The 20,814-nt window shown below is 57.0% G+C and overlaps 1 protein-coding gene across 1 annotated transcript in view; it reads left to right on the forward strand.

The window, feature by feature from the left end:
• TLL2 (tolloid like 2) overlaps positions 1-20,814 on the forward strand; it is a 139,847-nt gene that overhangs the window by 115,653 nt on the left and 3,380 nt on the right. The window contains exons 12-19 of the mRNA XM_070057473.1: positions 33-228; positions 8,952-9,077; positions 10,053-10,213; positions 11,302-11,482; positions 11,591-11,716; positions 13,743-13,870; positions 17,210-17,423; positions 20,370-20,620. Of these exons, the coding sequence (XP_069913574.1) occupies positions 33-228; positions 8,952-9,077; positions 10,053-10,213; positions 11,302-11,482; positions 11,591-11,716; positions 13,743-13,870; positions 17,210-17,423; positions 20,370-20,620 (1,383 nt within the window). The remainder of the gene's footprint in view (positions 1-32; positions 229-8,951; positions 9,078-10,052; positions 10,214-11,301; positions 11,483-11,590; positions 11,717-13,742; positions 13,871-17,209; positions 17,424-20,369; positions 20,621-20,814) is intronic.

Consider the following 20,814-nt stretch of genomic DNA (forward strand, 5'->3'; position numbering starts at 1 on the left):
TCATCTGCAGGGCCCCTGTCTGTCCCCTTTAGATCGAAAGGCATGACAGCTGTGCCTACGACTACCTGGAGATCCGCGACGGCCCCACGGCCGAGAGCGCCCTGCTCGGCCACCTGTGCGGCTACGAGAAGCCGGAGGATGTGAAGTCGAGCTCCCACAGGCTGTGGATGAAGTTTGTGTCCGACGGCTCCATCAATAAAGCAGGCTTTGCTGCCAGTTTTTTCAAGGGTATGACTTAGCCTTTGTCTCCCCTTCCGGAAGCAGTCTTGCTCCCCATGCTTATGAATCACAGCACCCACAGGGCTCCCTGCAGGGAGGAGGTGGGGACTCCCCCACACCATGGAGTTCACGGCAGCTGAGGAGCAGGCCCAGCCCTGGCTTCTAGACAGCAGACGGTGCTCTGCCTGGAGACTGGACTCGGCCAGCTTATGCGGTCAGCGGACACCATGAGACGGGGACGGGGCATGTCGGTGTAGGGGCAGCACTAAGTGAGCTCCTCCGTGCTCCAGCCACTGCGGTGGGCACCTGGTGCACATGAGGTTCCGGAGTTCCCATGCTAGCCCTATGGGCTCGGTCAGTCATGGGGCAGGTCCAGGACGCAAACCCTGCCTCCAGCTCAACCTCTTTCCAGAGTGACTCTCATCCCTTGACACGGGGCAGAGGCCACCCTGGCCCTGAGCTGCTGACGGGCCAGCCCCCCCACCTGTGTCCCCACCCAGGTCAGTGTAGGTCTAGAGAGAGCGAGGAGCAGCCTCCATGTGGCCTCGGCATCTGCTGTGCTGTGGGGTCTTGGTGGGACCAGACCCCCACTGCCTCTGGCGGCCCTGATGAGGAGCTTCCACACCTCCTTTGAGTGGCAGGTGCCCTCTCCCTCCCTGCTCAGGGCCCACACCCTAAGAGGAAGCCCTGGCTGTGCCAACCCAGAGACCCTGGTCCTTCCCTCACTCCCAGTCTCCACTTCTGCACCTTATTTCAGGCCCTCTCCCAGGTTCTGCATGAGCAGACTGGGTGTCAGAAGGAGCCCCTGCAGTCTGTGCCACCCTGAGCAGGCAGCCAGTTGTCTGTAATAAAGACACAGTATTCCTCTCTGTCAAGGAGGGAGAAAGGAATCTGCTCATTTTGCCTGACCCAGTGTAGTGGTTGCAGAGAGGCATTATACGCTGACAAGTGCCAAACAACGTGGGAGATTAGTTTTGTTTTTTCCTGTTTAAAGACATTCAAAGGAGAGCAAAATGTAAACAGAGAAAGAATCATAATGCTCTGAAAATAATTGGAGACAAAACGTAGTTGCTTCTTTTTTTTAATATTTATTTCAAAGACATAGAGAGAAGGAGAGACAGAGAGAAAGAGGGAGATCTTCCATCCGCTGGTTCACTCCCCAAATGGCTGTGATGGCCAGGGCTGGGCCAGACTGAAGCCAGGAGCCAGGAGCTTCACCCAGGTCTCCCACATGGTTGCAGGGGTCCAAGTACTTGGGCCATCTTCTGATGGTTTCCTAGGCACATTAGTATGGAGTGGATTGGAAGTGGAGCAGTCGGGACTTGAACTGGTGCTGCAGGCAGAGACTTAAGCCTTCTACACCACAGTGCCGGTGTGAGGGAAAAAAAAGCCAGGCTACAACAAGCATACTTCACGTGTATGCCACAGGTCATCTGTGTTTGCAGAAGGTAAGGGACATGGTGACCTCACTTGAGATGCCTGGAAGGAAGTTCACAGCCTCCACTCCATGCTGGACCAGACTGCAGGTGTCCTGTGTCTCCCAGCCTGGGGAGCCCCCTTCCAGTGTGGCAGTAGTGACACGGGTGACAGCAGTGACACTGGGTGGGTGGCCCTGAGCAGGTTGCACCTCTTCTCTGAGCTCTAGACTCTCCTGCTGTAGAAGAGCCAGCAGGTTGTCGCCAGGAGGAAATGGAAGCGTGGAAGTGAATGCAGCGGCACAGTGGCTGATTCCACTCGTGGCCTTTGCCGGGGAAAGGGGCCTTTGAGGCAGCTGCCGTCCCTAGAAGTGGGAGACATTTTCTATTGCAGTGAAGATGCCGAATTCCCCGCTGACGCCGTATGGGACGGCCACGGTGCAGCATCGGTGCCGCCGTCCTCTGGGGGCCGCATGTCTGAAATGGGCCTCACTGGGCTGAGGTCCAGGTGTGGGCAGGGCCGTGTTCCTTCCGGAGGCTCCAGGGGAGAATCCATGTCCTGGCCTTTTCTAGCTTCCAGAAGCCGCCTGAATTCCTTGGCTCATGGTCCCCTTCTTTCTTCAGAGCCGGCCATATTGCTGAGTCTTTCTCACGCCTCTTCCAGGCTCCCCGCCTCTCTTCCAGCTTTTTTCCCCTAAGGTTTATTTATTTATTGGAAAGGTAGAGTGCACGGGGCAAGGGGGAAGGGTCTTCTATCTGCTGGTTCACTCCCCAGACAGCCACAACAGAGTCAGGGCTGGACCAAAACCGGAAGCCAGGAACTCCATCTGGGTCTCCCACATGGGTGGCAGGGGCCTAAGTACTTGAGCCATCTGCTGCTGCCTTCCCAGGTGCATTAAAAGGGAGCTGGAACAGAAGCGGAGCGGCTGGGACTTTTTCTTTTTTTATTAAATAGGTAGAGTTATAAACAGTGAGAGAGAGAGAGAAAGGTCTTCCTTCTGTTGGTTCACCCCCCAAATGGCCACTACGGCCGGCGCTGCGCCGATCCAGAGCCAGGAGCCAGGTGCTTCTTCCTGTTCTCCCATGCGGGCGCAGGGGTCCAAACTCTTGGGCCATCCTCCACTGCCCTCCCGGGCCATAGCAGAGAGCTGGCCTGGAAAAGGAGCAACTGGGATTAGAACCTGGCTCCCATATGGGATGCAGGCGCCACAGGCCACGGCGTGAGCCACGGGCCAGCAGCAGCTGGGACTTGAGCCTCACAGGCAGTGTCTCCCTCTGCTGTGCTGCATCAGCCCCACACGTCTCCTCTTCTAACCTTGACCTTCCTCCTCTCTCTCTCCCTTATACGACCTTGTGATGACTCCAGGCCCACCCAGAAATCCAGGAGACCCTTCCGTCTCCAAATCCTTCCTTCAGTCCCACCGCAGTGTCTTGTCTGCCGTGTCTGGTGACGGTGGCGCAGGGCCCAGGGCCCAGGGCCCAGGTGGTGGACAGCTCTGGGAGGCTGAAGAATCGTGGGGTTTTTATTCTGGATGTTTTATCGTCGTCTCATTCTACTTGTGCCAGTCCTGCTGAGCTTCCCTTCCCCTGCCTTTCTCCCCTGGGTCTGTGGTTGGTTCTCCGGGGAGGGAGCTGCCCACCTCTGGCCACCCACCCCTCATTCTGGGGTCTGCCGCTCACCAGTGATGCACACGACCGAGAGAACCAGCTGAGGGTCGCCAGGTGAGGAAGTAAAGGAGCCCAGTGCTCAGCGGAATCTGAACTTCAGAGAAAACGATTTCTCAGTGTAAGTCCCAAATATCACGCGCCGTGCTGAGTAATGACTGACTGTTGGCCCGTGACTACATGCAACTAGACTTTCTGAATTATATTTTTAAGGATTTGTTTATTCGAAATGCTGAGTTGCAGAGAGAGAGAGAGAGAGAGAGGGAGGGGGAGAGGAAAGAGGAGAGAGAGAGAGAGAGAGAGAGAGAGAGAGAGAGAGAGAGAGAATCATCTATCCACTGGTTCACTTCCCAAATGGCTGCAATAGCCTGTGCTGGCCCACCCTGAAGCCAGGAGCCAGGAGCTTCTTTGAATCTCCCATATACTTGGGCCACCTTCCACTGCTTTCCCAGGCACATTAGCAGGGAGCTGGATTGCAGTGAGAGTAGCCAGGACCCGAACTGGCACCCATATGGGATGCTGGTGCTGCAGACAATGGTTTAACCTGCTGTGCCACAGCGCCGGCCCCCTGATTCTTTCATGGTATTGGAGATGCCAGTCGGGCCATGGAAGGGAGTATCTCTGTGATGCTGCACTGGTGTAGGGAACCGAATTGAGAGCTTTGATGTACTCCAGGGACCCACGAAAACCAGCTCCGCTTTTGGGTTAGAAGATCCTGCTCCCACCTTGTCCACTGTGGACACCCATTCAGCATTCATCACACTGCGCATGGGTGCCATGGACAGGGCTGGGCTTGCAGGGGAAAACACAGTGCCCTCAACAGCCCAAGGGGGCGAAGGAGACCAGTCAGCAACTGGTGATGACCTCGCTGTGTGGAGTTGGGTGGAGGCCTGCTGGCGGGGCCAGGCTCCCCAGTGTCCCATTTCACGCCCGTTTCAATCTGCAGGCGTGGTTTTAGACGCCTGTGGCAGTGGTCACTGAAGCCCACTGCCCTGACTTGGTGCACAGACCCAACTTATTGTCCCGTTCTGTCAAGGGGAGCTGCAGAGAGCGGCATTTGGAAAAGTGGGGACACACAACCTTGGCCTCACTCCCGCGTCTGAAAGGAGGGCTCGGGAGCTGCAGAGACCTCACCTCGGCCTGTGCGGGGGCCAGCATGGCATGCATTGGTGCAGCCAGTGTCAGAATGCACTCGCTAGCTCACTGCATCTCCAGCTCCCCCACCCCCACCCCCATCCCGCCCCGGTGGGCATTACTGCCACACCACTTGCCCATTGAGGAAGATCGGGTCTAACAGGGGCAAAGCTAGAAGAATCTGTAGAATCCAGGGCTGCAGGACTCCACAAGCCACTGTCTTTCCACTAAGGAGACCCAAAAGCCTCAGGGAGGGGCCAGGGAGTTTGTGTTGATGTTTGTGATTTCATTCCGACACCTGTCACCCCGCTGCCTTCTCCACCCCAGGAGGGCATGGGGCGGGGGGGTGGGGGGGGAGGCGCTGACTTTGGCACCGGAAGTTCTGGGAGTGGTCCCGCCTGCCTTCTTCCTAGCTCTGCTTGCCAGCAGGCCTCATGACTTTTCTGTAACTGGATCCAGGGGATTCCCAGTGCCTGGCACACGGTAGGCTCCATAAACACCGAGCAATGAGTGAGTGGCGTTCCAGTTCCTCCTCCGTGGCTTAGGCACCTGCTAGCTGTGCTGCCTGCCTCACATGGCACCCTTACCCAAGGTGAGTGAGCTGAGACACCGTGCTCTTGTGACCCATTGTCCAACAGAAATCAGAGGCAGGGCCCAAAGGAGGGAGAGCTACATAAGTAATTGCAGATTCCTTAGTAGCCCTCTTGCAGGAATGGGTTACAGGTGAAGTTAAATTTTTTTTTTTTTTTTTGACAGGCAGTTAGACAGTGAGAGAGCAAGACAGAGAGAAAGGTCTTCCTTCCGTTGGTTCACCCCCGAAATGGCTGCTCCGGCCGGCGCGCTGTGCGGATCCGAAGCTAGGAGCCAGGTGCTTCCTCCTGTTCTCCCATGAGGGTGCAGGGCCCAAGCACTTGGGCCATCCTCCACTGCACTCCTGGGCCACAGCAGAGAGCTGGACTGGAAGAGAAGCAACCGGGACAGAATCCGGCGCCCCAGCCGGGACTAGAACTTGGAGTACCGGCGCTGCAGGCGGAGGATTAGCCTAGTGAGCCACAGCGCCGGCCAGGTGAAGTTAATTTTATGGTAGATCTTATTTAACCTAATATGTCCCCAGTATCCACAGTATTAATGAGATGTTTGATGGGGGTTTAGAGATGCTAAATCTTGGAGATGCAGGGTGGGTTTTACACTCACAGCACCTCCCAGGGCAGGCCGGTGACATTCCCCTGCTCCATAGCCAGGCATGGAGAGGGCGGCCGTATCAGACAGGATAGCCTGGGGGCCGGCTGCAGCCCGCTACCTGGGCCCCGCCTTCCTTTGGCAAGGCCACCAGGGGGATGTCGTGTGGACACAAAGCACTTGGCACCCATGTCAGGACTTCCCTAGTGGAAAAAACTGGGAGGGGAAGGACAAAGGCCCTGCAGAAGTGTTGGAGCAAGCTCTTGCCCCAGTGCCAGTTGGCAGGAGGCTCTGCCCAGGGCCCAGCTGGCACGGGACATGGGCCAGGGTGCCAGTTGGCCTCTGCAGCCCTCTGCTGGTGCCAGATGGCAGCCAGCCCCAGAGCCTATTGATTACTTTGGGTGAGAGCAGCAGTATTGCAAGGGCTGGCTGGGCCATTTTGCTCCCTGCCCGGTCCCCATAAAGAATGCAAGAATTCCCTCCTTGACCCTCTCATTCCCCGTCCCAGAGCTGATGGGCCACTGCGGCGTGCTGGGAGCCGGGGCGGACCGGCTTCTTTCCAGGTATTTCTTCAAAAGGGCTGGGGATGTGCCCCCTCGACCCTTTCTCTCGCTCTCTCTGCAGCCACTTTGGGATCCTACCTGAGCCTTCCCATTACACACACTGGCCCCTTCTTGCTCTCATCCCAGCAGAGGAGGCAAAGAAGCAGAGCGCCCGCCAGGCTCGGCCAGGCCCTTTTGCTTCCACCGTGCCCTCCCAGATATTTCTGAGGGGCTTGGCCTTGGTCCCTGCACACAGAACAAGCAGGAGCCAGAGTTTGGAGCAGATGTCACCACAAGGCAGCACCGAGGAATGCACACGCCAGCCTCGCACAGACACCAGGGACCCCATCCAAGCGGGAGCAGGGTGACACGTGGCCACTGTCCTGTCACCTTTGCTGGAGACAGCACAGGTGTACAAGTCTGCCTTTCACCCAGGCTCCTGGGCCAAACAACTCCCATTCTGCTGTGGAGGAAATCTATTCCACCGGCCCCGCTCCCTCCACCGAGTCCTGTTCACCTGGGGCCCTCTCTTCCTCTTTGGTCCTACCCACAGCAAGCACGGTTTCTGACATCAGAGGCTCCCCTGCCCCTGCCTGGGCTTCTGTTATCTTTGTTCTGCCTGGCTCGTTCCTCAACTTCCTTCTGCCCTCTCCCTCTGCCCGCCAGCCAGCTTCCGGCACCCGCGGGGCAGCTCTGCCCTCCCCACCTCCCGCCGCTCCCTTCATTGGCCCTGTTCCTGCCTTGTCTGCTTCCTGTCCTCAGGCACTACTACTGCTGTCTACGGCAAGAGCTCTGTGTGCTGGGCACTCTGTGTGCACCGTGTTCAATCCGCACGACCCTGGAAACAGCAGTTGGATTTTCACTGGAAGGCAGGTCGAGGCTCCCAGAGGCTGAATCACCAGCGGTTTCCCAGTTGGTTGGGGGAAGACCCCTTGGTGGACCCAACCCGGGTCTAACTCGCTTTTAAGGCTGGAGTCTTCTTACTACTTCATTGATTTGAGGCCATGCACCAATTCAACTCCCTGGCTGGGCCTCTCTCCGAAGCCCAGGCACCCCTAAGAATCAAGTCATTGAAGCCTCTGCTGAGCCTAAGGACACATCGCTCTCACAGCTGCCCAAGTTCACTCCCCACTGTGTGAAACAAGGGGGCAGCTCCGAGGGTCCTTCCCCCGAGAGGAGCAAGCAGGCCAGCGAGGAATGTGCACGGGACAGACAGGAAGGATGGGGAGGAAGCGGTCCCCTGGGCTGGAAGGCAGCAGAGCTGAGAGGCTGTGCTGGTTGCAGGGTCCGCATTTTCTGCAGGACTAAATGGCTTGGCGGTTGCACGAAGCCAGACTTCCCACCCGAGACAGAACCTTTGAAAAGTAACAAGCGTCCTAGCTCTGGGAGGATTGAAAAGCCATCTCCCAGCAAAGTCCTTAAAAGGATCCTTGCCTGAGCTGGCGAGAGAGACTTCTCAGGTCTTTATTGGCTCTTTGATGTCCCAGTTTCTTTAATGTGTGGTGAGGATTTAGTGGGCGCCACACCTGCTCTGTCTTACCTTCCAGGGCTCTGTGGACCAAAGCTCTTCATGCCCTGTCTCTGTGCCCTTTCTGCTTCCTAGACTGGACTTTGAACAAGATGTCTCCATGCTTGGCTGCCCCCCTACCCCCGGACTCCGCTAGCTCCGTGAGGCTGCAGCTGCAAGCCCTCTTTCATGGAGAGATGCACCCCCGCTCAGCAACAGTTCCGTTTTTCCTTTGGTTTCCAGTCCTCTTCCTGGAGATGCCCAGTCCTGGGGCTTTCCTTGTCTTCCGTGGTGCAGGGACTAATATGTCCGGGAGGACGCTCCAGTGGCTCATGTACTCTTCCTCTGGATGGCACCCGTGACATCTGCTTGCCAGTGTCCAACTATCCCAAACACAGCACTAGACACTTGCTGGTGCTGAGCCTCTTAGTGGCCTCATCCTGCAGCTTCTCCCAGGACCTTTGGCTAACCTAAGAGTGTTTTCTGTTACCATGTGCACCTCTTAAGAGTACTCAGAAAAATGCCAAATCACAGGTCTGGCTCATCTAGAAAATACTTATAAATCTAGAAATGGGCCCTTTAGTTGATCCTTTAATTAATGTTTCTGAGAAGTCACATATTTAAGGTAGGGGTGGGGTATTGCCTAGTTACATGGCATTAAAATTGGTGAAGTCTGGGGTGGGTGCTTGGTGCAACAGTGATGACGTTGCTTGGGTTGCTTACGTAACATTGGAGCGCCTAGGTTCGGGTCATGGCTCTGCTCCCAATTCTAGTTTCCTGCTAATGTCTTTCTTGGAAGGCAGCAGATGATGGCTTAAGTAGTTGGGTCCCTGGAGTGAGTTCCAGGCTCTTGGTTTCAGCCTGGCCCAGCTATGGCTGTTGCATCTGGGGAGTGAATCAGTGGATGGAAAATCTCTGTCCATTTCAAATAAATGGGTCCAAAAAAAGAATTTTAAAAATCAAAACCTTGATCAAGTCTTGTGTATGGAGCCTCATGAGTGTTTTAAAGTCACACACGAGCAGTGCTGGCCGGACACCTTGGAGAAGTCCATTGTGCCGGCCTGGTCTCATCTCAGAGGAGCCCTTGGCTGGCCGACAGATGCGTTGTCTTTATTCTTGGCATCTCAGCCCTTGCTGTAACTACAGCCAGCTTCTCAGGTGTGGACTTGGAGTTCCTTGGGAGGTGGTCACCAGGAGCCACCCACCCTTGTTCTCAGAGGACGCTGGCTGAGGGTTCCCTGGGATGCAGAGTTTTGGGGATCAGACCAGGTGGCTTTCCTTCTGCAACAGAGGTGGACGAGTGTTCCTGGCCAGACCACGGCGGGTGCGAGCATCGCTGTGTCAACACGCTGGGGAGCTACAAGTGTGCCTGCGACCCTGGCTATGAGCTGGCCCCTGACAAGAAGACATGCGAAGGTCAGTGTGGGGCCTGCCAGCTGGAGTGAGGGGGTGGGGGACGGTCCTAGGGGAGGTGGGGCAGGGATGGAGCAGCTGGCTGGCTGTGTAACGATGATGGACAGACGTGCACAGGATCCACCTCCCTCTGGGAGGGAGAAGCACCTGCACTGCCCTCATGACTGTGAGTGAGCTGCCACATAACCTCCACCCTAGAGAGGTGGGGCTGGGACCATGGTTTACTTTCTTCTGTGACTGCGTAAAATCCTTATGATTATTAAGGTAGGAAACAGAAGCAAAGAAAAACGATGAACCCTTTGGTGCAACTCAACCTGCTAGCACATTTCCCTTCTACCTCTTTTCTACGTGGCCGGGGTTCTCTTTGCCTTGTTGGCCTGCAAGGATCTCTGTGTCCGTGAAAGCCAGGGATGTTGAATAGCCTGGTGCTCACATTCCTGATTCTGCTTTGGTCCAAGTCATGTGGAGCCTATGTGACTTAAAGACAGGCCAAGTCCACTGCCATCCTTTTTTTTTTTTTTTTTTTTTTTAATTTGACAGGTAGAGTTTCAGACAGTGAGAGAGAGAGACAGAGAGAAAGGTCTTCCTTCCGTTGTTCACCCCTCAAATGGCCGCTGCGGCTGGTACTGCGCCAATCCAAAGCCAGGAGCCAGGTGCCTCCTGGTCTCCTGGGCCCAAGCACTTGGGTCATCCTCCACTGCCCTCCCGGCCCACAGCAGAGAGCTGGACTGGAAGAGGAGCAACTGGGACTAGAACCTGGTGCCCATATGGGATGCCGGCGCCGCAGGCAGAGGATTAACCGAGTGAACCACGGCCGGCCCCTGCCATCCTCTTTTTTAAGTAGTCAAGACTTGTCCAGAAAAAAGGACACAGTTGTTAAAAAAAAAAAGATTTATTTGTATCGTTGTTAAGAACAGAACTTTGGCTGCTGCTTGGAGAACTGAACACACTCAATCTTGTGTCTGCTTCCCTGTGCAGTGGCCTGTGGCGGCTTCATTACCAAGCTGAATGGAACCATCACCAGCCCCGGGTGGCCCAAGGAGTACCCCACCAATAAGAACTGTGTGTGGCAGGTGGTGGCCCCAGCTCAGTTCCGGATCTCCCTGCAGTTTGAGGTGTTTGAACTGGAAGGCAATGACGTAGGTTTCTGCGCTCTCATTGGTTGGCGGCTGTGTTGCATGGTGATGGGGGCAGAGAGCCGGAGCTTCCCACATGGTCCTAGATAGATCTCAGCAGGACAGAAGGGGGAGAGTGTTGTCTTCTGCACTCCAGCTGCAGGTCCTGCACAGAACAGTCCCTCCGGCCCTCTCGTCACGGGTGGGTTCTAGGAGAACCAGGACTTAGGCGAGTGAAGGAGGCAGGTGCTGTGTGGTGGGGGGCCGTCAGGACAGGACTGTGCCCTGGGGTGTGAACCTGGGGCCGGTGTCTAGCTGGGAATTACGTGGGCACCATGGACAGCCTGTTCCTTTTCTTGGATGACCAAGTCAGCTGAGGCTGGGTAGCACCCTGCACCTGCGGCTGGAACATGCCCTCCACCCACCCCCAGCCCCGGGCACAGAGGCCCTTCTCCATGTCCTGCCTGTCCCCCGCCCAGCTGCGGTTTTCACCCTAAGGAACCACCAGCCTGCCTAATACCTGACCAGGCAGGCCTTTTGGGTACCGACTGGAGAGCCCAATGCCAATGGCCCTGACACCCAGGGGTTCCCATGCCCATGAGGGGCTCACTCTAAAGTGAATATTTTCAGAAACAAACAAACCCCAGAACACAATGGATCACTTAGCAGTTAAGTTCTTCGTAAGAGAAGTCAGTGCCATGGCAGGCAACGTGGATTCTAGTCCTGGCTGCACCACTGCAGACGGAGCTGTGTGACTTCAGAGGAATGTCTTTCCCTCTCTTGGCTTCAGTCTCTGCATGAAAATACAGTGGAGTTGCACTGTGCCTGAGGTTTACAAAATTGCCTCCCCCTCCTCCTCTTCTCTTTTTTCCCCCTACAAGTGAAACCTCAGGGGCTGCCCACTATGTAGAATCAGGGGCAGCACGGGTACAGAGTTATAAGGGTTTCCAAGCGCTGCACTCAGCTGGAGCGTTAGGGACCCCCTGTCCCCACTCTGGAGCTCATTCCGGTGCCCAGCACAGTAAGAGCAGGGGGAGACCCCCAGCTTTGCACCTAGCCGAGCCCCTCTGGCCCCCGGGGCAGGGGCCGCTCCCCACCGTGTTCCCTTGCAGGTGTGTAAGTACGACTTCGTGGAGGTGCGCAGCGGTCTAGCCCCTGACGCCAGGCTGCACGGCAGGTTCTGCGGCTCCGAGACGCCCGACGCCATCACGTCCCAGAGCAACAACATGCGCGTGGAGTTCAAGTCGGACAACACGGTCTCAAAACGCGGCTTCCGGGCCCACTTCTTCTCAGGTAGGCGGGCTCTGGGTGGGGGTGGGGGGGCGCAGCCGGGACGCGGAGGCAGGGACGTCCCACACCCATGACTCCTCTCTGGAGAGTGCGTTCCGTTTGTCTCCCCAGACAAGGACGAGTGCTCCAAGGACAACGGTGGCTGTCAGCACGAGTGCGTCAACACGTTCAGCAGCTACCTGTGCAGGTGCAGGAACGGCTACCGGCTCCACGACAATGGCCACGACTGCAAGGAGGGTGAGGCCGCAGCTCCCGTCCCCCGTGTGCACGTGCGTGCTTGCTTGCTGAGGGGAGCAGTGGGAAGCCGCCGCCGCTGGCTGGTGGAAGCCCCCCAGCTGCGCTCCTGCACTTTGCCCCCAGAACAGCCAGCTCATCCCTTCCGGTGGCACGTGGGCCATTCCTGGTTCTCCTGCCTGGATTATTATTGCCCAGCAGTGGCACCTGCAGGCTCCGGATCACACCTCCGAGGTCTAAATCCCAGTTGTGCCACTCATTAGCTGTGTGACCCTGGCCAAGTTACTTCTCTGAGCTTCAGTTTTGTTTTGTTTGTTTGTTTTTGACAGGCAGAGTTAGATAGTGAGAGAGAGAGACAGAGAGAAAGGTCTTCCTTTTCCATTGGTTTACCCCCCAAATGGCTGCTATGGCCGGCACGCTGCACCAATCCGAAGCCAGGAGCCAGGTGCCCCCTCCTGGTCTCCCACGCGGGTGCAGGGCCCAAGCACTTGGGCCATCCTCCACTGCACTCCTGGGCCACAGCAGAGAGCTGGACTGGAAGAGGAGCAACCGGGACAGAATCCAGCACCCCAACTGGGACTAGAACCCAGGGTACCAGTGCTGCAGGCAGAGGATTAGCCTAGTGAGCCGTGGCACCAGCCTGAGCTTCAGTTTTCCTACGTCTTTCCTACGGTCTTTGTGAGAATTACAAGAATGCCCAGGAAATATTTTGGATGACCTGGCACACTTTAACACTTGAATGCCACTGCTGTCAGCATCTCTGTCCGTAGTGCTGCCTCCCCAGACAGCTCTCCCAGTAGAGAACTTGGGAGGCACTTTGCCCCCAGCTTCATTTGGCCTTGAATGTCCAGCCATTCTGGAGAGTGTTCTCTGCTTCCCCTGCCCAGTGAAGGGTGTCTGAGCACCCGCGATAAACATGGCAGCCTCCCGGCCTTGGCCCCAACCACAGAACCCTGCAGAGTGAGTCATGGGGGTCCAGGGAGTTGTGTGGCCAGGACCCTGGTGGTCGGTCATGGGGTTGGATTGGGAAGTGGGCAGAAGTGAACTGGAAGGGATTGTCAGGTTCCTGGGAGGCGCCTGGGCCAGAGCGGCAAGGACAGGAGGGACATAAACTCTGCCACTGAACAAGATCCTGTGGGGTCCCCTCGGATGGGGCAGGGGGCACGAGAGCAGGCGTGCCAGCAGCCCAGTCCCTGACCCCCTTGGCACCTCTTCTCTCGCTGGCTGCAGAGTGGGTCAGCACTGAGCAGCAGAAGTCCTCTTAAGGACATCCTTGCACCTGCTGCACCCCCACCCGCCCCAGCCAGAAGCCCCCATGTTTCCTGCCTGGGGCCCTATGATGGCGCAGGTGGGGTTCGAGTCCTGGCTGCACCCCTTACCGGCACGGCACAGATCCTCTCTAAGCTAATTGTACTCTTTGGCCAGTGGGAAGGAGTCATGGAGGAGATGCATACACAGTGCTTACTACACACTCAACATGGAGGCAGGCCAAAGTGCTAGGCACTGAGCAGGCTGTGGGCCCGCTCCTTGCTCGGAGCGCTGTAACCCGGGCAGAGGGGACTGCTCTGAGTACCAGCAGAGGTACGTGGTGGCAGGCCTGTGATCGCTGTGTGCCAGTAGTGGCTGAGCACTCACTGGCGCCTGGCGCTCGCTGAGCCTCATGCACGCACGGTCCCATCTCAGCCACGTGTCATCCCGGCAAGGTCGGCTCCCCTTTCACAGATATAGACATATGGGCCCAGGTCCCCCACGCTGTAGATGGTAGAACCAGGATAACTGACCGCCGAGCCCGGACGCTTAGCCTAATACCAACTTTCCCACAATATGAACTGTGACAGTAAGAGAGCTGACCTGGCTCTGGAGCCGCAGCCAGGAAGGCAGTGAAGCCGGCTCAGATCAGGCAGCAAACCCCTCCCGTGGGGACACCCGACTGACTCCACCCCGAGCTAGTCCAGAGGGGAGATGGCCCTGGAACACCTTTGGTGCTGCCCCCAGGTGAATGATGCCTCTGTCTCTCCCTGTCCCCCAGCTGGCTGTGTGCACAAGATCAGCAGTGCTGAGGGCACCCTGGCGAGCCCCAACTGGCCCGACAAGTACCCCAGCCGCAGGGAGTGCACCTGGAACATCTCGTCCACTGCCGGCCACAGGGTGAAACTCGTGAGTCGTTTTTTGTGGTTCAGTAAGAACACGGATGGACCTGAGTGCTGGACGGGCAGGGGTTGGAGTGTCTGTTTGCCACCTCCCAGCTCTGACGCGTGGGGAAGTTACTCAGCCTTTCCGGCCTCACAGTGCACACAGTGAAAATGATAACGAGCCCCATCGCATGGGGGCTGCCGTGCAGAGGAAGGGAGATGCAAAAGTGCCACCCCCTCACCGTGCGGAGATTTGGTAGTGTCCAGTTTTGAATTTTTACCAAACGATATATTCTCAAGGTAACATGAAATTCATGCAATCTGTGCAGAAAGTTGGGATACCAGAGTTCCCAGGTCCCTCACTCCCACTCTAGAAACGACCACTGCATACTTTCTTGTGAAGCCTTCTAGAAGTTTCCTATGCACACACTATGTATGTGTGGGCACAGGAAAGATATAGATCTTTTTTCTTACACTACTCACATAGAAGCTTATTATTCATATTCTACAACTTGCATTTTTTTCCCCCAGTTAACCATAGGAGACTAGATTCTTCATGCAAGTTCTCTCTTGAATGTTTAAAATGCAACAGTCTTCCCGGCCTTTATGTAAAGTGGCATGGTGCGTGGGCTGCTTCAGGGGAGGAACGGGACCCCCGGGGACTCCCAGATCCTGCAGGATGAAGCAAAGCCACCTGCCCGCTGGAGAAGCTGTTGTGCTCCAGAGCTTTTGCGTTTTCATGAGTTGTTCCAACCGCGGAGATAGGAAGGCTGGCCTGAGCGTGAGGGACCACTAATCCCGGGGGAAGAGAAGGAACCAAGGAGAAAGTGTCGCTCCGGAGAGGATTCGCACCGGCTCGGCAGGGTGTGTGCTGGGGCAGAGGGGTGTAGCGCGTGAGTGAGGAGCAGAGGCAGGGGCAGGGGCTCCCCAGGTACCCAGGGGCAAAGGTAGAGCCCTGGCCACTGGGCGCTCCCAGAAGGCACCTGTTGTGCCTGGGCTCCCCATGCAGGAACTGCTTGCCCCTTGCTGTGCTCCTGAGAGCGGCCGCCCTGGGTGGGTCAGAGAATAGCCGGGAATCTGTGTGGGAGCCGGCGATCGTTTACTGGAGAAACTAGAAGATTGCCCTCTGCTGGAAAATGTTGGCTGTAGCAGCAGAAATCCCAGATAACAGCGAGGGAATGGCGCCCCCTGGGGCTAGTGTGGTGCAACCACACACAGGGAGGTGTTCATCCCAGGTTCACAGGCGAGTGTGTGTGTGTGTGTGTGTGTGTGTGTTTTGGGGGGGGTGGAGATTGTTGGATCCCATCCACTGGTTCACTTCCCAAATGCCCCCAGGGTGGGTGCTAGGCTAGACCCAAACTAGGAGGCAGCAACTTAATCCAGGTCTCCCACATGGGTGCATGGGTGGCAAGAACTGTTACTTGAGCCATCACCTGCTGCCTCCCAGGGTCTGCATTAGCAGGAGTCTGGAGTCAGGAGCTGGAGGTGGGTGTTGGACCCAGGCAGCCTAATGTGGGAGGGAGGTGTCCTAACTGGCATCTTACCTGCTAGGTTAAACACCTGTCCAGACATGTTAGGGTTTTTCCTTTTTTCTTTCTTTCTTTTTTTTTTTTTAAGACTATTTATTTATTTGAGAGACAGAGTTAGAGAGGGTGATACAGAGAGAAAGGTCTTCCATCCACTGGTTCACTCACCAGATGGCACAATGGCTGAGCTGAGCTGAGCTGAGCTGAAGCCAGGAGCCAGGAGCTTCTTCCAGGTCTCCTACCTGGGTGCTGGGGCTCAAGCACGTGGGCCATCTTCTACTGCTGTCCTAGGCCATAGCAGATAATTGTATTGGAAGTGGAGCAGCCAGGACATGAACCAGTGCCCATATGGGATGCTGGCCACAGGTGGAGGTTTAGTCTGCTACACCACAGTGCCAGCCCCCAACATGTTAATCTTTAAAAGATGTTTCTCTGGGCTGTTGCTGTGGCATAGCAGATTAAGCTGCTGCCTGCAGTGCCAGCATCCATGGGAGACCCACAGGACCTGGCTTCAGCCTGGCCCAGTCCCAGGTGCTGTGATTACTGGGGAGTGAACCATCTGATGGAAGATCTTTCTCCTTTTCTCTGTCTCTGTCTGTTTCTCTGTCTTTCAAATAAATATTTTTAAAAAATGTTTCTTTGGAAAGTGGGTAGTGGATATATTGACTGTTTGCTACTGTAGATGCAAGTTGAGTGTTTCTCAGAAAGCTGGTGTTTGTGGGCAACAGCATGGGGTGTGCCATGCACCCCTGGGGTGCTGCCCACTGCCCTGGCCTGATCTCCCTCCCAGTGCATGACCCCTGCCCTGAGCCCGTTGTCTCTCCCACCACTGTCTGGTCCCGAAACTCCCTTTTTCCTAAGCTGGGAGAGCTTTATCCACTTCCACTGTCACCCCGCTGGACGCCTGCCCTGCTCATGACCTGTCCCCCTCCCCACCTCCATCTAATCGCAGCCACTCCCCAGCCCTCTTCGTTTGGATTGACCGCCCAAAGATATCCTGTCTGTGTCTTTTGCCCCAAGTCATCCCCTGCCGCTGTCCTCTGTCGCCCTGTCCCGTCTCCTCGATGCCATGGCCCCTAGTCCCCCGTCCACCCAGCAGCACTCAGGAAGCCTGCCCTGACAGCTGAGAAGCCAGCTGGAAGGCGGGGGCTCCCGCGTCCAGCTCTGGCCGAGCCCGAGTAACCTGATGATGACGGGAACTGTGGGCTGGTGAAGGCTGGCTGGGCGTCCAGGTCAGCTTCGTCCGTCTCCAGCCGCGTGAGCGTGGGCAAGCCGCCGTTCTCCAGGACTCCTCTCGTGCACAGCAGGGAATGCACTGCCAGAGTGAAGTGGGAAAATGCCCGTAAATGCGTGGCATGGGCACACTGAGTCAGCCATTGTGAGGATGCCCGCAGGGAGCCGCCTGCGCTCCACCAACCTCATCGATGTCCTCTGTGCTCCAAGGTCACGTAGTAGAGCGCAGAAGTCCCGAGCGGGTCTCTGAAACCAAAGCCCCTGGGTCAAGGCCTCGCTGCTCTACCAGCGAGTGACCTGGGGAAGCCAGGTCTCCCCGCCTGTGAGGTGAGGTTAGTCACAGCTCAAGGCTGTGAGGGTCCCCTGAGGGATTCAGTCTGGTCAGCGAGCACCCGGGCGTTGCTGGCTCCTCGTGTCACGTGGGGAAGCCGCGCTCGAGGGTGCACGGAGACGGATCTGGAGAGCCTGGCTCTGCCGCTGACACTCCCAGAGCCCCCGCGTCTGCCCTGCAGACGGTCACATTCACTCCCCGCAGATGTCCGCAAGGGTCAGCCTGGCTGCCCGCCCCCCAGCCCCCGCCTGACTTCCTGCTCTTGCTTCCCCAGACGTTTAATGAGTTTGAGATCGAGCAGCACCAGGAGTGCGCCTACGACCACCTGGACGTGTACGACGGCCCCGACAGCCTGGCCCCGCTCCTCGGCCGCTTCTGCGGCAGCAAGAGGCCCGCGCCCGTGCTGGCCTCGGGCAGCAGCCTGTTCCTTGGCTTCTACTCGGACGCCTCGGTGCAGAGGACGGGCTTCCAGGCGGTGCACAGCACAGGTACGGGGGCCCGCGGGGCCGGACCCAGCCTGAGGCGAGGCGCGCCTCCACGGGTCAGGGGGCGGAGGGCCAGGTCTGCCTCCGGCTGTGACCGGGAGGGTGTGGCAGAGCCCCCTGATCAGGGAAGGGGAACATCAGCAAGCCCAGGGAGAGGGGAGCTTGTTCCCTTTCGTGTCCTTAACTGAGGACATTCCAGGGGCCCGTTTCCTTCTCTCCTCCCTCCCTTTCAAACTGCATTTGTGATCTTGCCGGTCTGGGGAAGCTGGGAGCTGGGTGGGGGCGCGCAGCCCTTGATACCCTCTTGGGAAACTGACAGCTCTTCCTGTTCCCCACTTGTTTCCCCCACTCAGAATGTCAGCTGTTCTGGTGGCTCCTTTGGAGAAAGATGCTTGGGATTTGCAGGGTGTGCTTTGCTAAACAGTAGAAAGTGAGAAAACTGACTCTTGGGACCAGCGCCGTGGAACAGTAGGTTAATCCTACACTTACGGCGCCAGCACCTCCTATAGTGCCAGTTTAAGTCCTGGTTGCTCCTCTTCCCATCCAGCATCTCTGCTGTGGCCTGGGAAAACAGTAGAAGATGGCACAAGTGCTTGGGCCCCTGCACCTGCATGGGAGACCCAGAGGAGGCTCTTGGCTTCTGATCAGCCCAGCTCTGGCTGTTGCAGCCATTTGGAGAGTGAACCAGCAGATGGAAGATCTCTGTCTCTCCCTCTCACTGTCTGTAACTTATCTGTCAAATAAATAAATAAATAAATCTTTTAAAAAAGAAAGAAAACTGACTCTGCTCTGAGTCGTGGAAACGGCATCCCTTGGCCGTAGAAGCCATGAATGCAACTCTGACACTGATCCTGGCCTCAGGTTGGGGCCTTTGGCAGAGCTGGCAGCTGCCTGAGACCCTTACCTTCTGCAGTGCCTAGTCTGACATCACAACTGTGGGACCCTGTAAGCCTTCCAGTGGCCCCCTGCCCCCAGTGTTCATTGAGTTATTTAGATTTGTAAAAAAAAAAAAATTATTTATTTGAAAGGCAAAGTGACAGAAAGAGAGGGAGAGACAGAGAGAAAAAAATCTTCTACCTGCTGGTTCACTCCCCAAATGGCCACACTGGCCAGAGCTGGGCTTGGCTGGAGCCAGGGACTTCATCCAGGTCTTCCACATAGGTGGCAGGAGCCCAGCACTTGGGCCATCTCCCACTCCTTTCTCGGGCGCATTAGCAGGGAGCTGGATTGGAGCAGCTGGGACTCAAACTGGCACTCTGATATGAGATGCTGGCATTCTAGACAATGGCTTAGCCCACTGTGCCACAACGCTGACCCCTTATTTAATTTGAAAGGCAGAGAGACAGCTCTCCCATCTGCTGGCTTACTCCTCAAATGCCCCCAAGAGCTGGGGCCGGGCCAGGACAAAGCCAGGTGCTAGAAACTCCACTGGGGCTCTCCACGTGGGTGGCAGGTACCTCCATACTCACCCATCACTACTGCCTCCCAGGAGGCTGCATTAACAGGCAAGCATTAACAGGAGGCTGGATGGGAAGTGGGGCTGGGACTTGAAACCAGACACTCTGAATGGGATGCAGGCATTGTATCCACTGTGCCAGGTGCCTACCCCTCCAGGGTTGTTTTTTGTTTGTTTGTTTTTCAGTGCCAGAAAATATGGCTTGGGTCACAAAAAATCACCCAGCATCCTTAGAGAGTCTGGCTCGTCCCTGCTTAGCAGAAAATGCTTCCCAGCTTATGGGATCTTTTCAAGCCCCTCAAGGAGAGGTAGCTCCTCACAGAGAAGTTGAAATCCATTGACCAAAGGTTTCACCCTCTCGTCCGTGAGGACAGAGGCCAGGCAGGGGGGCGCCCGAGGAGGGTTAGGGTCCTGGCAGACAAAGTGGGGCATGCTCAGAGGCATCATTTGAGACTTAATAAAGGCAGTCACAAAGGGGTGAGGGGCTCCACAGGGGACAGTGCCGCTGCGGGGCTGGGAACCCAAGGCCATCACCGCTCCAGCTGGGAGGGCAAGAGGAGGGAGTGGCAGCTGGGGACAGCTGGAGAGCAGAGTGCAGTGGCCTCAAACCTGGAAGAACAAGCGGTGCAGGAGTGGGGGCCTAAATACCCTGCCCCGGCTCTGGCCTGCTGGTGCGTGGCCACCAGGAAGACAGCCATGTGGCCTGGGGGTGAGGCCCCCGGGGCTGGGTGGAAGCTGTCCTGCCCACTCTGTTCATTTCACAGCTGTCCCCTCTTGGACTTTCCCTGAGAACGCTCATGCCTGGAAGAAATTCTGAGCCCAAGCAAACATGAGACTAAGGGTGAGAGGCAGGGTAGGACCCCGGCTAGGCTGGGCGAGTTTTGGGAACCGGACAGCAGCACAGAATCTACAGCAGGGGGCGCTCGCGGTGCAGGGCTTCGCTGCCACGATTTCCGATGCTTCCCAAGCCAGATCCGTGCTGCTTACTCGTTATATTGTATGTGGACTCCAGCAGCCTAGACACAGGGGGTGCTGGATCCAGGCCAACCATCCTAATAAAGCGCTCAGAGGCCCAGGCTAAGGAGCACTGCCTGAAGTCTGAAGCACGGCTCTGCGACGATACCCACTGGGCGTTCAAAGATGGACCACGGTCCACAAAGTCAATACTCCGAAATGCAAGAGCCAGCCCAGTCCACTGCAGTTCTGGAGTGCGTTTGTCGCCCTCTTTTGGCAGAAGCTGCACATTGCAGCAAGCCTGATGGGCTGATGTGCTTGCCTGTTGGGAGTGCGCGTGCTCAAGAACTGCAGGCCTTGGGCACCCAGCCTGGGACCTCAGGGGTGCTGGCCTCAGAGCCGTGGGCCTCTTTTTACCCCCTCTGTAAAATGGGATGGTGAAATGGCCTCTGTAGGAAGCTGGGGCTGGGGGGAAGCAGGTGGGGCTGGCACCTGGGTCCGGGCGCCCAGGGAGCACCTCGGTTCTCTCTCCGCTCCAGAGTGCGGGGGCAGGCTGCAGGCCGACGTGCAGACCAAAGAGCTCTATTCCCATGCCCAGTTTGGGGACAGCAACTACCCGAGCCAGGCCCGCTGTGACTGGGTGATCGTGGCTGAGGACGGCTACGGCGTGGAGCTCGTCTTCCGTGCCTTCGAGGTGGAGGAGGAGGCCGACTGTGGCTACGACTACATGGAGGCCTATGACGGCTACGACAGCTCAGCGCCGCGGCTCGGCCGCTTCTGTGGCTCCGGGGTGAGTCCCAGCATGTGCGGGGCCCAGCTCCGGGACCCCAACTGCACGTAGCCGCCAGTGCCAGCTGGCAGCCGGGCGCGGTTCTACAGGAACCCAGGTGGGCTCGAGGCAGTGGGAGAGATCTGAATCACTCTCTCACTCTGTGCTGGGCGTCTAGAACCGTGTTTGGAGAGGTGCGGCCAGGAATGACATGG

The sequence above is a fragment of the Oryctolagus cuniculus genome, chromosome 15 (genome assembly GCF_964237555.1).
Source record: "Oryctolagus cuniculus chromosome 15, mOryCun1.1, whole genome shotgun sequence".
In the NCBI taxonomy this organism is placed as follows: Eukaryota; Metazoa; Chordata; class Mammalia; order Lagomorpha; family Leporidae; genus Oryctolagus; species Oryctolagus cuniculus.